The following is a 20,929-nucleotide window of genomic DNA, read 5'->3' as shown; positions in this document are numbered from 1 at the left end:
CTGATGAAAACGTCTCTCAGGTTAGGGAGTGTGTTTGGGAGGTGTTTGTGTGCAAAAGGGCAAGTGAGTGCAAGTCTCGAATCTCCTTCAAAGGTAAAGCTAGGACAATAGAAGTCAGACTAAAAAACTACAAGCCAGGTTTTCAAAAGGGCGTTGACTGGGAACACTCTGTGACAAAATTCAAACAAAATCCTTTTTTGACCTCTACTTTCTGGGAGATGAGCCAGACTTTTGGACTCGCTGTTCCACACAGTTTATGGTCAATCAGTATAAATGGATGGTATGGCACAAACTCTTGCTGATATGATGCCATAAAAAGGGGAGGAGGAAACGGAAATGTACGAACAAAGACAAAGAAAACAGGAACCACTGTATTCTGTATTTGGTCATTTTCCAAACTCCTCGCTACACTGATACAAGCCTGTACACTGAGCTTTTCGAGCCAAAGTGGCTTCTTGAGCTGCACCCACCTGCTAGAATGGATAATAATGATCGAACAAGGTTTTTCAGGTAGAACATTACAAGACAGGGCCTGTCATGTGTGATCTTCCTGTTCTGTCTATCTCATCTTCAATCTATCCACATTTATGTACCCTGCAATTTATTCTTGCGTACTGTCATACACATGGAGTAACATGACTTGCATGAATTGGCTTGCAGTTTCCAGCGAGGAACTTGTTTCCCCCTCATTTTCATTTCTCTCCTCATGTGTCTGCGTGACATTTCACAACTTCTCCAAATTGCCACAGCTCCCATCTGTAAGAGCCGAGTTGCAGATGGGTCGAGAGGTACATGCATGAATAGTGCTGCTGAGATTCGCTGTGTGTGTGTGTGTGTGTGTGTGTGTGCGTGTGCGTGTATGTGTGTGTGACCCATCAGGCCTCGTGGGAAGCCGCAGCTAAACTGATGGATGCCAAGGAAGGACAGAGGAGGGAGGGAGGGAGGGAGGGAGGGAGGGAGCGCTGGCTTAGCCAAGTAGGAGACAAGTGTCTGTACTGCAGCAATGCAGGAGCGAGGGAGAGGGATGTCAATGAAATGACAAAAGGAAAAAAAGAAAAAATGTTGACTGCAAACAACGCAGTACACAAATGTCAGACGAATGGTGCGAGTCGATGTTTGCAAGGCTAACAAGTTTATTCAACCTGATTTTCATTCTAGGAGCGTTTCTGTACGGTGTCACTGTTTTGCTGATGTATCCGCCTTCCGCTGTGGTTATGACAATATCATCCTCAGCCCAACCTAGCAGAGACAACAAGCCCCAGCAAGGCAAACACTCCCTGCTGAGCCTCCCGCGTCTCCTCCCTCCCCTGCCCTCTGAACAAACAGCTCTCCCTCTGGAGGCTACATGGCAGGGAGAGGGACACTCGGGACTATCGACGGGCTCCCTCTCAGCTCTGTTGTTTCACCCTGTAGCGAACACGGCCTTGCTTGGACGACCCATGGCTGATGTTTTCACTTCCCAGCAGCGTAAGTAATGTATACACTTCCTCTGTTCTCATTTACCAACCTTCCCCCAATGCCTTTCCAAGCGGCCCGCTGCAGTAAAATGTAAACACAGTCCGAGGGAAGCCTCTGCTCATTTTTCACTGTACAACCACCCCCACCCCGTGCAAACCCCCTGCCTGCCTTCTCTATTTCATATATCCCAATGACACACAAACACGCACGCACCAACACACAGCACATCAAACATACGCTCGCTCGCCCGTGCACGTAACTGCGCGCACATGTACGCGCGCAGAAAGAAGAAGGAGAGGAGCTAATGCACCGCTATCCACAACAGGAGGATTGCAAGCACTCAAGGAACAAATATCCTGTTCTCATCATAAAATTTTCATCCTGTGCAAGCTTGTCGGTGGGCCGTGCCTATTTCCTGGTGAAAAATATACACACTTAACCTTGAGCTGATCTTTCTTAACATAATGCGACTACTTTATTGGATTCTAGCTGGCCCTTGCTCACAGGAATACCAAGTGCAAAGAGTTGTTGTCTGACAATGCCAAGTTGAGGAAGAGGCGAAGGACAAAGTGGCCGTGCTGAGAAGTCCTTCTCTCGGATCTTATGACTGGTCGCCATGTTCCGTTGGAAGGACACTGATATGACACCCTGTACTGAGAACATTGTGACAGCGCGTTGAACCTGATACCATGAAGGAAGCTACTTAATTCAAACAACTCTGACATGTATGTATATGTATGCATGCTCATTTTAACTATACTATAATGAGGAATATTAGTTGACAAAATAATCTCACCTCAAGGTCCATTTAGAGACTGCTTTCGATTATATGATGATATGACCTTTAATGGGAGATAATACTCACTCGGTTTTAAGCCACCTGCTGATGAGAATGATGTGCTGTGAAAGCTTAAGATCATCTAAGAAATGGACCTTGTCAACTTCTGTTTCTAAGGTCAAAGATGTAACTACGAAACTCAATTACAGTTTAATTTAGCATAAAATGTCAAAGTTGATTAACGCCAAGTACGTCACTTTCACAGGAACTGTATAATCCAGGTGAGATCTGTGATTATATGTAAGATTTGTTCATATTTCTCACCATTTCCTTCTTTTTTTTTTTTTTGCACCTGTTGACCTTCAAAAAAAACATTGACATGTGGAAAACAACAGACAGCACTTTCAACACCCTCCCTGTTTTTTTGCAACACTATTAATGCAACGTCGCATGACAGAAAAAGCTGAGACAAACCAAGCTCTTGCTGGAGTGCCCAACAATGTGATCCAGAAACAGATTGCAACTAGAAATACTGCATCACGGTTTTATGCCTCCGCCAACCAGTCAAGAGGCAGTTTACATCCATGTAAACTCATAATATTTGTAGTGAAGACTTTGAAGGACTTCAATAAAATCACCACAGTTTCAAGGTGGGAACCTAAGATCAGTGTCACCAATTCAGTATCTGACCAAATGTGAGATATGGTCACAATCTACTCTTCTGTTCCTGACTTACTGCGTTATATAATGGCCAAAAAAGTGTTTTTGCAAAACATTATGAAGCCACGCTGAAGTTTCCTTTGACCTTTTGGACATAAAATGTCATCACTTCTTAAGTTGATCCTATGAGACATCTGTGTGAAGCTTTGTCATAATTAGCATATGAATTCTTGAGTTATGGCCATAAACATCTTTTGTAAGGTCACAGTGACCTTTGACCACCAAAATCTAATCAGTTCATCCTTGAGTCCAAGTGGATGTTTGTGCCAAATTTGAAGAAATTCCCTCAAGGCGTTCATGAGATATTGTGTTAACGAGAATGGGATGGATGGACAGACAACCCGAAAACGTAACGCCTCCGGCTACGGCTGTTGCCGGTCTGGAGCCATAAAAATCAATCAAGCAACAGACATTACACAATAACATAAACGCATCCATTGTTTTGTCAGATAACAAATTTCAATTTGAAAAGCGTTATGAGTACGTTTTCCATAAGTGCCGGCTGTCAGCCAGATGGCCGGACATTAAAACATTTCCAGCCGACAATTTTTTTACTGTTTTTTTTCATAGCAAGTTGCTTTCTCACCCTATTGATGTAAGGTGCCTTGCATCCAAATGAGTGGAGCCTACATCATGAAAGCGAAAGCTAACTGTCACTCACTGCTTGTCTGTGAGTGCATGCCTCTCAGTCACACGAGGACTAAGCAGGGCAAATAATGTGGCCACAAAGTGGTGGGGTTTTCCAACTTAAAACCAAATGGGGTTTTTTCGGCAAACAAACCAGACACATAGCTATTTGTTATTGTGAGCTGCTTTTCACACTGATCACGGTGTCACGCTGATTGATAGATGTGTTGTTTTAGAACTCGTTTGTCTTGCCCATCTACTCTATATTGCTTTTAACGTCAGTCATGCCACTGAAAGCTATACTATGTAACTTTCCCGCATTAAAATGTCTTAAAACAACTAAACCCATGTTATATATTTTGTTTAATTGTGTACTTACATTATCCCAAATGCTTCTAACGAAACACAGAGAAATCCGTAATTTTAACTGACTTTTTATCCAGTTTTAAGCCACACACACAGAATACAGCCTTAAAAATGTGTGATAGACAACCCCCCCTCCGCTTATATTGTGAAGCAGCAGCAGTCCCCCAGCCCCCCCTGGGTCCCCAGCTGGCAACTATTTTCACCCAGCTGGACACTGTATGCACTAGTGGAAAACCCTGTGACACATCTGCAAGTCAATTAAGTATATTAAAAGTTAGATGACTAATTTAACTGTGTGAATGTAAAAAAAAAAAAAAAAGAAGAACAAAGATGTGGCACTAAGCATTATGTATTCATACATTACTATTCATTTCGGTTTCATACACAGCAGTGCTGCAGTGAAATTACTTGGAACGTTTTTGATAAGTTTGCTTTCACATCAAAGCCACATGTCACCGAAACAGCTTGTTCTCCACTGGTACATGGCACATTGGATTTGCAAATCTTGCTGGTGTTTATAATCCAAATAAATTCTTGTCAATATGTTGATTTACTGGGTGTATTAAGGTTTTCTGGGGAAACTGGTTTCATATGGCAGCTACTTTATGTCAACGATACCGTACCACGGCGACGACACCCCAGCAGAGCGGTTGCTTTGAACAGTGCGATTTTTAAATAAGTTTAGATAGATTGCTCCTGGTAATGGCTTTATTAAAAGGCTGGCGTCCAGGGACCTCATCAACCATTCAAACGATCCTCCCCTAAATAGGCCTTGCATGCTAATCACTGGTAAACATGAAATAATAGAAACAACAGATAACAGCTAGTCAAAACAGGCAAATGTAGTGAAGCATTATTGCTGGTGAAAGTCAATTAGCTGGAAGAATGCGTCTGGACTAAGGCTACAAAATGAAATTTGTGTTAAATGTGGGGTTAGGTGCAGAATTTTATTCTGTCAGCATTTAAAGATCATAGGGGAATAAACAAATCATTAAAATAACAGCCATAGTTGGCAGCTTCTTAAGGCAAAATGACGCAGGTTACACTGACTGCCAATACCTAATTGGCTAATATTGATCTAAAATCTAAAACAATCTAAAATCTTGGCGTGATGATTGTAGAAACATTTTCTGATTGACCTTTTCAAATCACTTTAAAAACTGCAATCGGGTGATGCAGGCCTGAGAGAGTGCTGACGATGCTGATGCTAGCTCTCAAGTCGGTTGGATTCATGTGCTGTCCACATCAATGAGCCACCCACGTACACACACAGCTGAACTAATAAATATTGATTTGCTATAGAGCCCCTATGGCAGAGAAATCAATAATGTCCAAAATGAGACAGATCTAGTATTTTCAATTCCGCTATAATACACATGCAAACAGACAGACACACTAACCTGTGGAGACAGGGCAGTGGGAGGCTGGCTGAAGAGTGTGGAGTGGGCTGCTGACCGTAGGCCATGTGCTCTCCTGACAGTCTGACGGGTGAAAGGAGCAGACAGTACCTCCTGCTGAGGAGAAGATAGAAAAATCAAGTTAGGGAGCATCATCATTAGCTCAAAGTGGAAACAAAGGGTCTGGGATAACCATAACAAAATGGAAAATAGCAGCCCTCATGCTATTTTCAAAATAGGCACCATCAGGACCTATAGTCTGTTGCTATGAGCTACAAAGAGGCTTAAAATAATGAGGCGTGAAAGTGGTAGTCGTGTTTTATTTTCTATTCTATCCACAGAACAGGGGCATTTCTGCTTTTGCTTTTCGCTTATTCAAACACACCATGTGGTCAGAGTGGTGCGTGCAGGACCTCCTGCCATATCCTGTGAAACTTCCTGTGTACTCTGAGGTGAGCGTGCGAGGTAAACTCTAAAGCTGTGACTGCCAGTCAGAGATGAAAGAGCTGGCCAGCCTGCAGCTGCTTCATATCTAAACTAGGATTAGCAGTGAGTTGGTTCTTTCACTATCAATGCATGATGTTGCTCAAAAGCTGACTGTTATCATACTTGAGGAAAAAAAAAGCACAAAATATGGTTGCTTTGATGTGTGTGGGTCGGAGTGTTTGTGAGCTTGTTGGAATAGAGAGAGAGAGGTTTTCAACTCTGTGTGTGTGTGTGTGTGTGTGTGTGTAGGCAGGTGTATGACAGAGGGGTCACGGTAGACTAGAATGACTAAAATACTTTCACCTTCAAAGTTAGCGTATGCACTCAGATGTTCTCTGCCTCCCAGCGCAGAGGAAAGATAAGATGGAGATAAAGTGGGATCCATTATAAACACTGAGAGCACCTTGACTGTACACAACAAGTGCATCCCATTAAAAACTCATATTAGACACATGCACATGGGCTTGATTACCCACTCTTACAGTATAAGCCCATCAGTACAGTACACTCCACCGGCTTTCTCTTGAATATGAGCAGACCGTGTTCTACGGTAAGCAATAACCACCAGAAAGGTCAGGCTTCAAGATTAGATTTTCAAAATCGTCCACTGCACCAGTGCATTTCAGATTTCAGAAGTGTTGCTGTACAAAAATAAACATTTAAGGCCCTAATGTGCATGTTCCTTAGTTTAGTGTGTTAACATGCTAACATGAATTGCTGCTTATGTTTCTGAAACAGAAGTAAGTCCCTCAGACACAGGGAGAACATGTCAGCGCCGCACAGAAAGGCTCCAGGTGGCCGCTCAGTTCCAGCTGTGAGGCGACAGAGCGAACCACTAAGCCAGCGTGCTGCTGGTAAATGTCAGCTTTACATTAATTCATCAGTCGTAATCACTGAAATACCATGTAATAAGAAGGCTGGCACAGAGAAGCCTCAGTACAGCAGTAATTCTCTAATGACATATCCGCTCTGTCCTTGCTGCCATCACAGCTCCAATCTATGAATGGGTGTCTGTTTAATACCTGCTCTCCCTACATGTTATTACACAACACAACTATAAAGGGGTAACAGTTATGATTATATCTTCACACCAGGAACACTTGTTAATTAGGTCTGTAGTTTCTCTCAGATCAATCAGTTGCATATAAAACAAAAGTGTGATTTTAATTGGTGGGAAACCTTCAGCTCTCAGCTTCTGGAGACCTGCAGAGGTTCAGGCTCAAACATTAGCAACCCTGGGGATGTACTATAATGACCCACATTGATGACATTTATTTCCTCCAGCTCTTGATGTCTACAACTGCAAGCAAACAGAAGTGATTCTTGAAAGGATATGTTGTGGACAGTTACGTTTATTGTTAATAATTGTGTTTGAAATGAGATTCTCAACACGAACTGAAGCTGCCTGTTAACCCCCTAGAGAGGCCGAATTCAATAACTGACCACAATCACAGTCCCACAAAGGAATATGCAGTACAGCTTTAAGTGTCTTTCAAACACAAAGTCCTCAACATTAAGATGGGCAATGGACCTTGTTATTGCGATCGCATATTGCAGCAGGGTTATTGCCTCTCCCTTATCTATGACAAGTCAGGCACACAGCATCAACACATAGGAGGGGCCCATGTTCAAGACTCCAGCGACTATAAAAAGTGTCCATGAACTGCAGAAACAGTCTCCTCCGTTCCGTTACTGTGGAGGAGGAACAGCATTTGTCGAATTGTTGACACTGTGATGTGGGATATTTACTGAAGCTAGGTCTCTGCCAAGCAACCTAACTGACTCATTCTCATTCTGGCAGTGGATTCGAGCTGCAGCTTCAGTTATAGAATAATATGTCTGTACTGGTCAATAAGCTCCCATTCAAAAACGCACCGCAGGGGTAATTTATTGCGAAATAACTGTCAGCTTAAGGTGTAAATAATGGATCGCATCAAAAATCTAACCCCGTTTTGGGTTTTTTTTGTGGAATTACATGGTTTATTAAAACATCATCAACATCATCTTTTTTTTGAGAAATTTTGAGATCATTTAATAGGATTATGGCTTCACACCAGACCACTAACCAAAATAACAAGATCCCCAGAGACTCTGGGAAACACAGAACCAACCACTCTGAGCAATGAAGTCTCTTCATACTACGGCTGATTATTTTCATTATTGATGAATCTGTCGATTGTTTTCTCAATTAATTGCTTAGTTGTTTGGTCCATAAAAAGTCAGAAAATGATGAAAAATGTTGATAACTGTTTCCCAAAGCCCGAGTTTACATCCTCAAATTTCTTGTTTTGTTCCAACCAACAGTCCATAACTCAAAGATATATAGTGGACTAAATAGAGGACTAAAGAAACCAGAAAAAATGACTCAAAACCATTAATCAATTATCCAAAGAGTTGGCGGTTAATTTAAAAGTTGCAGCTCTGCTTCATACACACATAATCGTAAATCGTTTGAATGTACAACAAAACTGAAAAGTATGGAACTACTAACAGTTACAAAACACAACCAAGATTTAATGCCAACGCATTTTAATCATTTTAATCTTCCAGGCAATTAAAATATGACTAATTGTCACACAGTGAATCATATATGTTCCAGCCTTTAGTCTATAAAGGTGTGTTGGGAGCATTAGCTGCGACGTCTCTGCACCGCCACGCCCTGTGACCCAGTGAGTGCCCACCCCGTCTATTTCTGTTGATTAGATTGCCACAGAGGACAACAGCTGCTCTCACTAGATACCAACTACAACAAACCAAGTAGGACCATGTACACACACTCAAAACACCACCACTACCACTTACTCTCCTGATACAGGCCCCAGCTGGTATAGTCCCTACTGACAATACCTCTTCTTTGTGGGCAAAATACAATAAGCAACAAACAGGGGAGGAGGAGGCAGATTTATTTTCTTCTTACAAACCGCCAACTCAGGTGCAACAAACAGGAAAACATCCAGTATTGTTATTGTTCTGACAGTGAGAGTAATTACAAAAACACTGTCGACGCGTGCTTACGTCATAGAATCCGCTGTAGTCTACGCCGTCGCTGCTGTTGTGGCTGTAAAACGGTGGATAAGTTGTTTTGAGCGTCACACAACCCCAACGAAATGACTCCTTTCACTATCAGAATTTGATCCATTTGGTCCGATAACATTTGGAAAGTCTAGAATAGCCGCACGATTAAATTATTTTATCACCATTCAAGTTGGCGGAGAGCTAACCGGAAGTTAGCCACTCGGTCGGTGGACGTCTCTGGTGTGAATACTCTGCCCATAGAGCATGTGCAGTATGCATTCATCCAGCCAGCGAGGGAATGTTGCCACCGACACCAGATTAAAAACTCTGTATAATGTGAAATACAGAGATTTATCCGGCAGTGATAGGCTTAATCAGCATTGTGTGAACTTGTTTGGCAAGGGCTTGAATGTAACAGATGTTCATTTATATATAAAATTTGGCACTGCAGGTTTAATGAAAATAACGTCTAGAAGTCTACCACCTAAAAGTTAAACAAATAAGTAAGAGAAGGTAAGTAAAGTGCAAGACTCACTACATGTCAGTAGCCTTATAAGCAGACTGATTTGCCATTTCAGTTTGACCTCATCTGCATTGCTGAGTTGTGGACAGCCATTGAGAGGTCTGGGACTGGGCTATCATGTCAGTGGTGTGATGTTTATAGTCTGACTTAAAACAGTCTATTGTACAATGGGTTGAAGATATGACACAACAAAGATAAGTAACGAGTCTATGAAATTATGTAAGGATAGCGTTACTTCAGAGGACAGCAGCATTGATGCAGTTTCAGGCTTTCAGTTTGGCTTAAAAATCTGCTCCTGGTGATGGTTTTTTTAGCTGAAGTGTCGAGCATGTTGAAGACACAATGTTGCCAGTCATACAAAAAAAATATGTAAGTATTAGAGAAAAGCAACACACTTTAAAACATTTTTTTATTTTAGATTTAAGATCATATAGCATGTATCATAAGATTCAGACAGAAACATGTGTCATACTCCTTGTCAGAGTGACAAAATAAGTGACCACTAGCTGTCATGCACTGATTTAATGATTGACTTATGGCATGGTGTGTAAAGCTTGCTGCTGCTAAGGGAGCTATCTCCACCGATCACAGACATGTCAAACGTAAACTCTGTGTGATGCACAGTTGGTAGTCTTCTCAGGTAACCTCCAGCTCTTTATACATCATGCTTCACATGTTGTCAGTCAGCTGTGTTTGACACCTGAGCGCCGCCTGATCCACAGCGACACATACTGGAGTGTTCGCGGGAGGCTCGGATTCAGGGCCAGAGTCCCGGCATTTTGTCACCTCTGCACATTCCTCATGCCTGGACGGTGACGTGATCCTCACCAGCCTTAATTACTGGAAATGATTCATCAGTAAACAGCCGGGACACTCAGATGTCTCCTTATGCAAGTTATCTCACAGTTCAGATCGGCTAATGGTTAACCTTAGATGTCACAGATGCTAAGTTAAGTGAGCCTCCGTGAAAGATTGTGCAATCCAACAGGCCTGTGGGTGTGTTCTGTGAAAGCAGCATCGGACTGTGAGTTTTCAGCACAATCTACGCAAAAGCCAATTAGCCTCTAAAATCTAATTTTGAAAATTCCCTATGTGGAAATGGTTGGTAATGTCTTGTATATCCTTGATTACTCAAGTCACCACAGGGTGAAATTCAAACAAATACAAGCAGCAACTCGAGCCTTAATATGCGGGAAGGGAGCCAGTGGGAATATCAAATACCCGATACCTACTTTAAAAATGGCCGAAAGAACTCAGATGTCTAAAAATAATACTCTAAAATAATTCATCATACCTCAGTAGTAGCCAAACGCATCCCAATGGAGCCTTTTCATTTAAAAACTAGGCAAGTTTGATGTAGGCCTACATCTTTGACCTCACGGGTTGGATCAATACAGAATCAATCTGACAATTACATCCATGAATGCCTGTAGACTACAATTTAAAATTTTCCTCTTCACCTTAGACCTAAGCCTGACACTTATGTCATCTTGTACATGGCTATAAAATTGCTTTTAATGTGAAATAATAAACACTGGTTCCTGAGCAGAACTAACAAGCTGCTCAGTTATAGAAAAAGCATGACAGACGGGTTGGACAGGTGTCAGGACATGGCGTGCCTGTGTATTAACCACAAGCAGATCATATCATCCAGCGGATGGGGAAGCTACTGAGGGATAATTGCAGACAAATAAACAGGAGTATTATTTGGTACCAGTTTAGCGATCTAAAAAGGAGCAAACCAGCACACCAGATGGTAAATAGAAGATCTATGGTGGCTGTTTTTACCTAAAGTATATCATGTCCTGTTGTCCTCTGTGTGTTCAATGCACATAATATTGCGTGTTGAGCACATACAGAGAATGACATGTCTGTATGTCTTATTATTTTTGTGAAGTGCTGTTGCAAAACTGCTACTTCTCAATGACTCTGCACCTTAGTGACCAACATTTATTGTACAATTTAAGTGATTCACATTCTGATCCAGCCATCTCTCCCTATTCCCTTATCTCTCTCTCTCTCTCTCTATCTACTTCATCCTGCCTTGCTCATTCACCCTCTCTGCATCTCCCTCACAAGTAAGAGAAAGGCAGTCAGCCCTGGAGAGATGGGGGGGGAAAGCAAAAGGAGGGGGTAAGAGGAGGAGAAAGTGGGGAGGCTGCAGGCAATCACTGGCCACAGAGAGGAGAGATGAAGAGAGCGAGATAGGAGAGGGATGAGGAGAGTTAAATGAAATTTCCAACACATTAAGCACACCCTGTTACCCAGTGCCTACACATGCAGGGTAAAGAAGGGTGGGGGGGCTGCTGAGTGACCGCTGGCCAATCAAAGTCTTTCATAGCTAAGGAGAATTGATCCAGTTACAGGGGTTCCCTGGATGGTGCCTGATGATAGGCAGACGTACAAAGACAGGAGCTCAAGGAGAGAAGAAAACACCCTGTCCAGGTAGGCCGAGGGGATGTAAAGGACTCAAACTAACCACATCATAGCAGCGGACACTGAACCCAACAGTCGGCCTCTCCGTTCAAGGACATGTAGACGTTTCTGTGTGTGTTTGTGGTTGTACATGTGTGTGGTTGTGTGAGCTTTGCTGCAGGGGTGGACAAAAAAAACAACAACAACAATACGCTGCAGGATTCCTGCAAACCAATATAAAGCAGACAGAGGAGAGCCAGTGTGTGACTTCACCATTAATCACCTGATAAACATGGAAACCCACCGAAACACGTACGTGACGCCAACGTGTACTCCTCCTCTGCTGTTTATTCACTGTTCATGCGGGATACACACATGTGCGCAAACAGGGTCATGAAGGCGGGGCGCGCAGAGAGTGAGGGTGACAGCTTAGCGTCTCCTGCTGCAGCAAAGATGAATGGGCGGGCTGAAAACTGCCTTCATTCATAATGGAATACGGCAACAAAGCAGCTTCATCCCCAGGTGTCTCGGGGACTTAAAGAACTGGAGAACAGCAGGGCAAACGCGGGGGAGACGATAGGACAGGACGGGAGGACTGCAAGGCAGCACAAAGGCTGATACAGGCTTGAAAAAGAGTCCTACATCAACCATAAAAATATTTTTCTGATTTATTGCACCAGGTGTTACCCAAATAAAGCTTAGAAGGGCTGGCGTGCCCGGGTAGCCTACTGGTTAAGACGCATGGCATATAACCCCAATGTCCGCGATTTGAATCTGGCCAATCACTTTCCCTTCAATTCCTGTCATCTCTCTATTGTCCCTTTAATAAAAAGGTATAAAATGCCCCCCAAGAAAATATATTAAAAAAAAAAAAAAAACTCAGAAGGGCAAAGAGAGCAACACCATAACGCCGCTGGTATTGTTGGAAAGTCGGAATGGCCTGGAAATGTCAGAACAAACACTACTGAGTTTATCAGACTTTTAAAGCCCTTGCTGTTCCGTCTAGCTTTTTAAAAGAGGACTTAAGGTCCTGTTAGTAAGAACGAACTGAATAGGAAGAAGTAAGGAAGGGCAAAAATGATTTAGAAACAGGCTGCGGTGGCAAGGATAGAGGCAGCCAATAGGATAAAGGGGAAAACGAAAATGTTGGATGGAATAGTTTGCTTTATCTCACACAAAAGACACAAACACGTCCTCCTAGCCGCGTAGATAAAGCTGATGATCAGCAGCACAGAGAGTAGAAGCGTGGGCGGCGTGAGGGGGAGGAAGTACAGGCACAAGAGAGAGAGAGGGAGAGAGAGAGAGAAAGAGAGAGACTGAGTGAACGAGCATCAGAGAGGAGAGGAAGGACCGGGCAGGAGAAGATTCTGTCTGTGTGTGTGTGTGTGTGTGTGTCTCTGCGTGTCTGCTGGTCTGTGTGTGTTTGTGTGTGGAACCTTTACAAAGCACTCATTCTTAGCATCAGTAGAAGCCACGAATAGCAAGAACCACCTACTGGCACAATGCTATATGAATAGCCAAGCTGAATTATAATATTGGAACAGGGAAGAGCACATTTTCGATCTTTAAAAAAAAGTAGCCAATGCCAACATTCACTGTTTACACAATTAGGTACAAAGTCAAGCAACACAGCCAAAAGTTGTATATATACATATTACGCATAATACTCAGTATTGGCTAGTTTCCAATCTAAGTGGCTCTAATTCTACACAGCCAGCAAAAAAAACTTACAAGGGGTGTTTGCATGTGTTCACATATTTGTGGGTCTTAGAATAGGAACAAGTGGCTTACAACAGCCCGCTGCTGCATGAGCATGTAGGGCAACCGCACCGTGTTTGCACACTTTGTAGCTTGCAGGAGAGTCTCACTCAGCCCGGATCTGTTCTCCATTAAACCTTTTGGTCCTGGCCTCCTGACGAAGAGTCTGTAGAGTGGCATCACAACACTGCGGCTCAGTTTAGGCTGTATGTTGAGCCTGTGCTGTAATTCTAGTCAGACACATCGATCAAATTTTTATTGGCCTGTCATTTATCTCCGTTGAAACTGAGGCTTACGTACGATAGGGTTACCCGGTTCCCCTGAGGACATGTTTAAGCGTGCAAGACATTGTTATATTAGAGACATAGAGATGTTCAGTAGTATGATAGGAGGAGTGATTTTCCCCAGTTTATCCCAGCTCAGCACTGTGTTTAGCAGAAATGCAGCTATGTGTGTTACATAGCTGGACTACCCATATATAGCTACTGTACAGTAAATGCAACAAATATTTCTCATTGCAGCAGCACACACTATACCTCTTGTGAAACACGTTAAACTGCTTCTACTCTGTGATCATTGGGTTTCGAATTTCACAACCTGTGTCTGAAATATACTGTCGAGGGCCGTGTACGTGACATCTCTGCTGATGTTAGGAACGCTAACACCATGTGTTCCATGTTTCCAATCCAGAAAACTCTCTTTATGTCAGGTATTAGAGTGGGTTTTTGGCTGATTAAGCACATCATTTACATTTTAAAGATTCATGGTTCCTGATTTTGTGGGTTGTGGGCAACAGGATTACCCGCACCACTTGACCGAACACTTGTCCTCTCACCTTTGTCCTTCTTATACCGTCTTGGTGTAGCACAGTTTAGTCATGGCAGTGTGAGAGGAGCTTGTATGTCATTTCCACTGCACCCTCACATGAGGAAGTAACCTCCATGACCTGCAGTATCATGGCTCTGCTTGGAAGCTTCTGTATGTTAGACTCTATTTATCCAGACTCAACACTTTATGCTGCTGCTTCACATCAGCCAACCACTGCAAAACATTTATTGTGACCAAATGGTAACATCTTGTTGGATGAAATTTTTCTACATACAGTTTTTAGCACTTTTCACTCTTCAGTGCAGCCATAGACAGCTGGTTAGCTAAAAAGATGTAAGCAACAGGGACTTATTGCAGTTTGGGTGACTGTCAGACCTCCAATTTGTCATCAAAGCAAGCAACACATTTTACTATGCTTCCCTGTTGTATCATTAAAGCTGCACTAATCAATATTTTTACATTCACAATGGATCAAATGACTATGTGTAATGTTAAAAGGAGTCACATGTAGTGAAGAGCTCGACCCTGTTTCCAGCTACAGCAGGCAGCTGTCAGTGCCAGATTTTTTTTCTAAGGAATGAGAAAGCTGGCCAAACCTGAGCTAGTATTAGAGTGCCTATTGGACTTATAACCATCAGGTGGACAGAAACATCACCTCAAATGAATGCTAGCGTTGATTTGTGTCTGCTGGATGTGTAAATAGGCAACAGTTTGCTAAGATGATCACCATAGCAACTTAAACTTAAAGTGATAATATGTCAATGTTGTGTTCGCCACTTGCTCTGCTGCCTCTGAGTAGCCAAAAAAACCCAGCTTTAACCACCTCTACCATGGTCACACCACAGGTCCTGATCTCAGTTACCCATGACACGCCATTTGATGCTCCATTTCCATCTGTTAGCTGTTACAGATACGTCCCCACAACTTAAGCGCCACCAGAATCTGGGGAACACAGTTGCCGTTATTCTGATCAATGAATTCCGATCTATTCCAATCTGTGCAGGAGACCGTGTGTGGAAAGGGGCTCCGCTGATTCTTACCTTCTCTGACACCCCCACTGCCTTAGACACACAAAATGTGTTTTGGTGTGTAGGAAGATGTCAGTTAAACACAGGGGGGGTGCCGAGAGAGTTATGAAGCAAATGACAATAAAGAAACTGCAGAAATGACACCACTTTATACATATTAGACAAAGGGAAAGATAAGAACTCAGCAGCAGCAGCAGCAGCAGCAACGGTCCTCAAATTATATTTGACAAAATATCGATTTTATATTCAATTCTGCATCAAAAGAAATATAAATATGAAGGAACGCCTCATAGGCAATTCAATAATTCAAGAGTGGAATGAAAACTGCCACTGCCTGTGCATTGTAGCGTTACATTTATTCAAAGAGCCAATTGAATGGCAGGAAGTCAGTGTGGAAGGAAGCGTAGTGGCCCAATAGCCGAGTTGGGAGAATGGCTTTCTACTGTGTACATATCTGCACAGAGATATGTTGTATCCTGCTGGAAGAGATGATGTCAAGAGTAGAGGAAAGATTTTTGCATAGGAAGCAGTGAATAGGAAACAATGAGATAGATAACCTTTTCTGTTGGAAAAAGGACATTTTCTTTGTGCAAAGTGTTACCCAGGCAACAGCAGCAGCAGGACTTTTGAAAAGCTCCAGGAACCTGTGTATTTACTTTTATCTCTTCTCGCCTCTGTCACATACTCTGTAGCCTTGATTTTTGGCAAGGAGGATTCCTCACGTCTTCCTAATGTGTGTGTAAAATAGCCGGATTTACAAGACAGCACAATACATTATAACATTAGGAATTCCGCCTGAGGCTGAAAACAAAAAAGCACCGAATAAGTGTTGCCATTCTCTTTCCACTCCCACGTTCTCCCTCTCTCTCTCTCTCTCTCTCTCTCTCTCCTTTCCATGCCCCTCCTTTATTCTCCCTCTATCCCTTTGTCTTTCCCCCATCAAGTTCATGTCCAGGTTGGGATTTCCCCAGGGTTCCCCTTAGGACCCGGGTCGTTAAAGGCTCTGGCAGCGCGAGTTGAAAGCTCAGCTGGAGGTACGTCACTGATTTGCCCTGATGCTAAGCTGAGCTCTTCTGCCTCCTCACTACTTAACTCTTTTCCATGGGAAAGCAACAGCCGAGCTGATACCTGGTAACTGTCTGGCTGAGTGACAAGCTTTTGATCTCCATGTAGTGGCTGTATGAAGGAATAACTCTGTAACCTTTCGCTGACAACCAGATAATTGTCTCCTCCCTGCATATAACACAGAAGTTCTGGAGCTGTCACAAAAGAGGAAGCAAAACACCACAGAGAAAAAAAAAAAACAGGGTCAGAGGAATGTGTATCAGCTGAGTATTTTAATATGCATGGAGAGGAAAACACAGCTCTTTTTTTATTCTGACACCACGGGTGGTGAACAGCCCCACCTACTCATAGATCAATACCCCGGAGACAACAGTTACACTCTGTTACCCACATTAGCAGAACAAGGAAACAGCTGAAAACCAAACATTCAAATAATTTAATAAAGCTGCCACAAGCTGGACATGTGACTACTCCTAAATACCTGAAGAGCGACATAATGGAGTACAATTATCCAGAGACGGACATATTCACATGCCTCATACAAGCTGCCAGTGGGTCATGAGTTTCCAGTTCTACACAAAAAGCCTCAAATACTCCCACTCTCAGAGACGGGCCTATGAACATTTTAAATCTGCATTTGTGTGTCTGTCCAACACAAGATATTTTGCATGCATTTACATATTTTCTGTGTGTGTGCGGTATTAAGCGAAGCTGAGCGATGTGAACTTTAGGAACATAAAGGTTTGCAGAAGCCTATACCGTGTTTGTTTCCCCAAGCAAAACCGGGATGGTGCTGTATTTAGTCTAATCTCAAAGGACTGGGTCGACTCAGACATCTGCAACCGACAGAGAAGAACAAGCTTGTTTCAATTTGGCCTTCACAGCCTGCTGTGGCAACGCAGCCCAGACAACTAGATATGGAATGTAAATACATTCTTTTACTTAAACAAGCCCAGAGTCCTGTCCTATTCAATGGCTCCCTGATCACAAAGCCAAATCCCAATGAACATCGTCTCCATGGAAATGCATTCTCCGACAAAGTCTCCTCTCCACCATCTCCTCCGTCCTATTTATAGAATGGTGGAGCGCTGGCTAGTTGGCAAAGGATGAGTAACACTATAGTGAGAATGGAAATGTCTAGTATTCTCCACCTCTCCATGCTGCCTGTCTTTCTTCCTCACAGCTTCATTTCAAATCAAAGGCTTTGAACAGGCCTTCAGACAAACAGCTGACTAACAATCCCCCGGTCTCGCAAGAGAAAGCGGGTTTCATGTGTGAAGTTGTGAGAAGCCTTTGCGTTTCGAGATGATTCGCGGCCTGCAGGGTATATCCACACATGCATTATAGTGCGAAGACAGCCGCAGCAGGGTCACTGCTAACCTTCTCCGGCAGAAGGTCGTGAGACTCTGTGGTTCGTTGCTTTTTGACCTCTGCGTGTAGAACGGGGGAAAGAGAAAACCACAGGCGGTTTCGAGGTCAACAGCTTCTTCCTTAATCTACATCAAGAAAAGGGTGTGAGGCCAGCGTGTGTATGCACAAGCACGTGCACAGAAATGAAGAAATGAAGCGATAGATGTTTCTAATTTCCCCTCACAGGGGCTGCACTGGAATACCTACAGCAAACCTGCAGCCTACTAAGTGAGCAACAAAGAGACCTCAAGCTCAGTCAGAGTCTGAAAATACTGTCAGAGCTCAGGGGAAAAGTGCTCCCCAATGAAGCTGACAGTGCTAATGAGCATTAGCCTACATGAATGTCATGCTTATTAATAACACAGCGCAGTTGCACCATAAAGATGAGCTCTAACAAATAGTGTGGCATTAACTCAACGACCGAGAACAACAATTATGGCTGTCGGCTCTCATTAACAAACACACTCACTCACAATAACCGCTAAACGAGACGAGTCGCCATCGTTTTATTCAAACGCCGCCATATCTGTGGTGCTGCTGTTGTTATCATAGGATATCCCTTCTTGATTTGATGCCCTGATACCGCTGAGTCGAGAGTTAAGTGCTCTTTTAATCCAAAGCACAAAAGAATTTCTTAATGTTTCGCATCCGGCCGTCACATCTGAGACCTCATCAACAATGGATTACAGCTGCAGGGCTATTTACATAAGCAATTTACTTACTGCCCGGAGGTGCCTTTGAGAGGAGGAAAGATTGTATCTCTCACATATCATCCCCCCCTAAGACCTACCTACCTGACTTTCACGCACCAGAAGACAGGACACCATGATATAAAGGAGGACACAGTATTTTAGAACACGATGGATTCACTGAACACATGTAACATGTATGTTCCTCGTAATGTAATCAATTGAGCTGTATATGTCTTTGTAGATTTATCTCATTCACTCAGGTGCCATGTCAAGTCAAAATTGATGTATCCACTGGACCATTGCTGTAAACGATATATGTTGTGAGACAACAGAAACTGGTCAGAAGGTAGGTAGCCTTTCCTTTAATTGTCATTGCCGTCAATGTTGCAAGTTAACAACGCTGCCTTATGCCAATTTACAGATGTTTTTGCATCAGTGTTATGAAGTACCTTCATTTTTTACGGAAGGTTTCTCAGTTGAATTTACAGACAAATCATATCACAATGTTTTAGAGCTGCAACGATTAGTCGATTAATTAATTAGTCAATCGGCAGAAAATTATCTGCCAGCTGTTTTGATCACCCATTAATCGTTTTGAGTGATTTTTTAAAGAAAAAATACGGAAATTCTCTCACACCCCCTTCTTAAATGTTTTTATTTTCTGGTTTCTTTAGACTTCTATGACAGTAAACTCAATATCTTTGGGGTTGTGGGCTGTTGGCTGGAACAAAGCAAGACATTTGATGTTGCTTTGGGAAATGGTGATTGACATTTTTCACCATTTTCTGACATTTTATAGACTAAATTAATCAAGAAAGTAAGTTTATCAATACCACAACATAAAACTGTACTGTATAAATATACTTTGGTGGGAGATTTTAACCATACCGCATACCGATAACCTAGAGTTGAAGGCATTTCACCACTCAGATGAGACATCTGTTTATATGCACTAACTGTACACTGTTGTCATATTGAACTGTAGCGAGTACTGTAAGTATTGTACTGTAGTAATGAAAATGGATGACACTAGACATTTACAAGATGCATAGCTGTTTTGAGACAAAAAAGGTTGAGTCACACCATGAATATGAATGGAAAAGCTAAATCCGATACACAGCAGTACAGTCAGTTAACAGAAATGCTGCGTTGATACCATCCTGCCTGCCAAACAGTCAAAACTGTGATATGATAATTCGCTATATTCCCGAAGCCCTGCAACATTTGCACAATACCCTTCTAATAGGATTATCTGGTCAAAATCGCTAGTCCACATAGAAATGCAGAATACCATTAAAGTGACTAGATGGTTGGAATGAGGCTTCCTCTTAAGTGCTGAGGAAGCAAAAAAAAGAAAGAGAGAGCCTTAAGCCTTCCAATCACCACTCTACCGCATGTTTGACCCCTCTCCACCTCTTCTTATGACACCTCATACAAGCTCAGCTCAGCTCTCTGTAACAGACACGCTCATTCCACATGTGTCTCCAGTCATTAATCCACTTGTGCTGATATAGGAGTTAATTAAAGAGACAAGGCTCAAAGCTCAGACCCTTGATTCATTTAAAACTAGCAGTTCAGTAGTCAGAGGCCGGCTTACCATCAACAGGAAAATGATTAGAATCAGGGCTTGTAAATCTGCAAAACAGCTACACATGTACACCGAAACACACATTATGAAAAACATGAGCTTGGGTTACAACTGAGCTTGCCATGACTTGTTTGAGACTTGTGGCGCTTGTCCCTCTGGTCCACCTAATCATTACACATAAAACAATTGGACTTGAGGGCTTAGAATCCATTGTTGGACATAGATGTGCATCCTTGTTTGTCTTCTCCATGGTAAATCCCCTGTGTGCTTGTGTCTACCATGGCCCTGCTACAATCTGAGTAATTACAGTGCAAACAAACTGGGCACCAGGCCGAACAAAGAGTCTTGCTTTCTGAGGCTCATTGACTCCCTGGATGTGCTCGCAGTCTGATCAATCTCAGTTAAGGCTCAGTTCTTGACTTCTGGTTGTGTACTGAGGTTGTCACAAGCATCATTCAGAGAATGCAAGAGGCTCATTTCAGGCAGAGAGCAGGCTGGTATTTGGAAAAGTGAAGAGGGGCAAAACAGAAATAGTTTAGTTATAACTTTTGGTAGTCAGCACAAATAGGCCTTGAGGCTCCTGGAGAAGAGAAGACATAACAATAGAGAGAACAGCTGAGTTTATTTCACTGTGTACTATGTTGTTTGCGCCATTTTTTTGTCCCATCTCCCATTTTTTGTCATGACCTTGCAGACTGCATGTTGTCTCTGAACAGCTGCCAGGAAACCACAAAGGACTCCTCCACCCGAAAACCAGACTGCTTCCTCAACCTCA

The 20,929-nt window shown here is 42.8% G+C and overlaps 1 protein-coding gene across 2 annotated transcripts in view; it reads right to left on the bottom strand.

The window, feature by feature from the left end:
- Nucleotides 1–20,929, bottom strand: part of mcu (mitochondrial calcium uniporter) — a 60,929-nt gene that overhangs the window by 29,898 nt on the left and 10,102 nt on the right. The window contains exon 2 of one of the 2 annotated variants that reach the window (XM_044372919.1): nt 5,350–5,460. In XM_044372919.1, the coding sequence (XP_044228854.1) occupies nt 5,350–5,460 (111 nt within the window). Of the gene's footprint in view, nt 1–5,349; nt 5,464–20,929 lie in introns of both variants that reach the window. The other variant, XM_044372918.1, reaches the window with a different exon arrangement.

This window comes from Thunnus albacares, chromosome 14 (genome assembly GCF_914725855.1).
Source record: "Thunnus albacares chromosome 14, fThuAlb1.1, whole genome shotgun sequence".
NCBI classification, from domain to species: Eukaryota; Metazoa; Chordata; class Actinopteri; order Scombriformes; family Scombridae; genus Thunnus; species Thunnus albacares.
The sequence above is the reverse complement of the archived record's forward strand: the minus strand, read 5'-3'. Positions and strand labels throughout refer to the sequence as shown.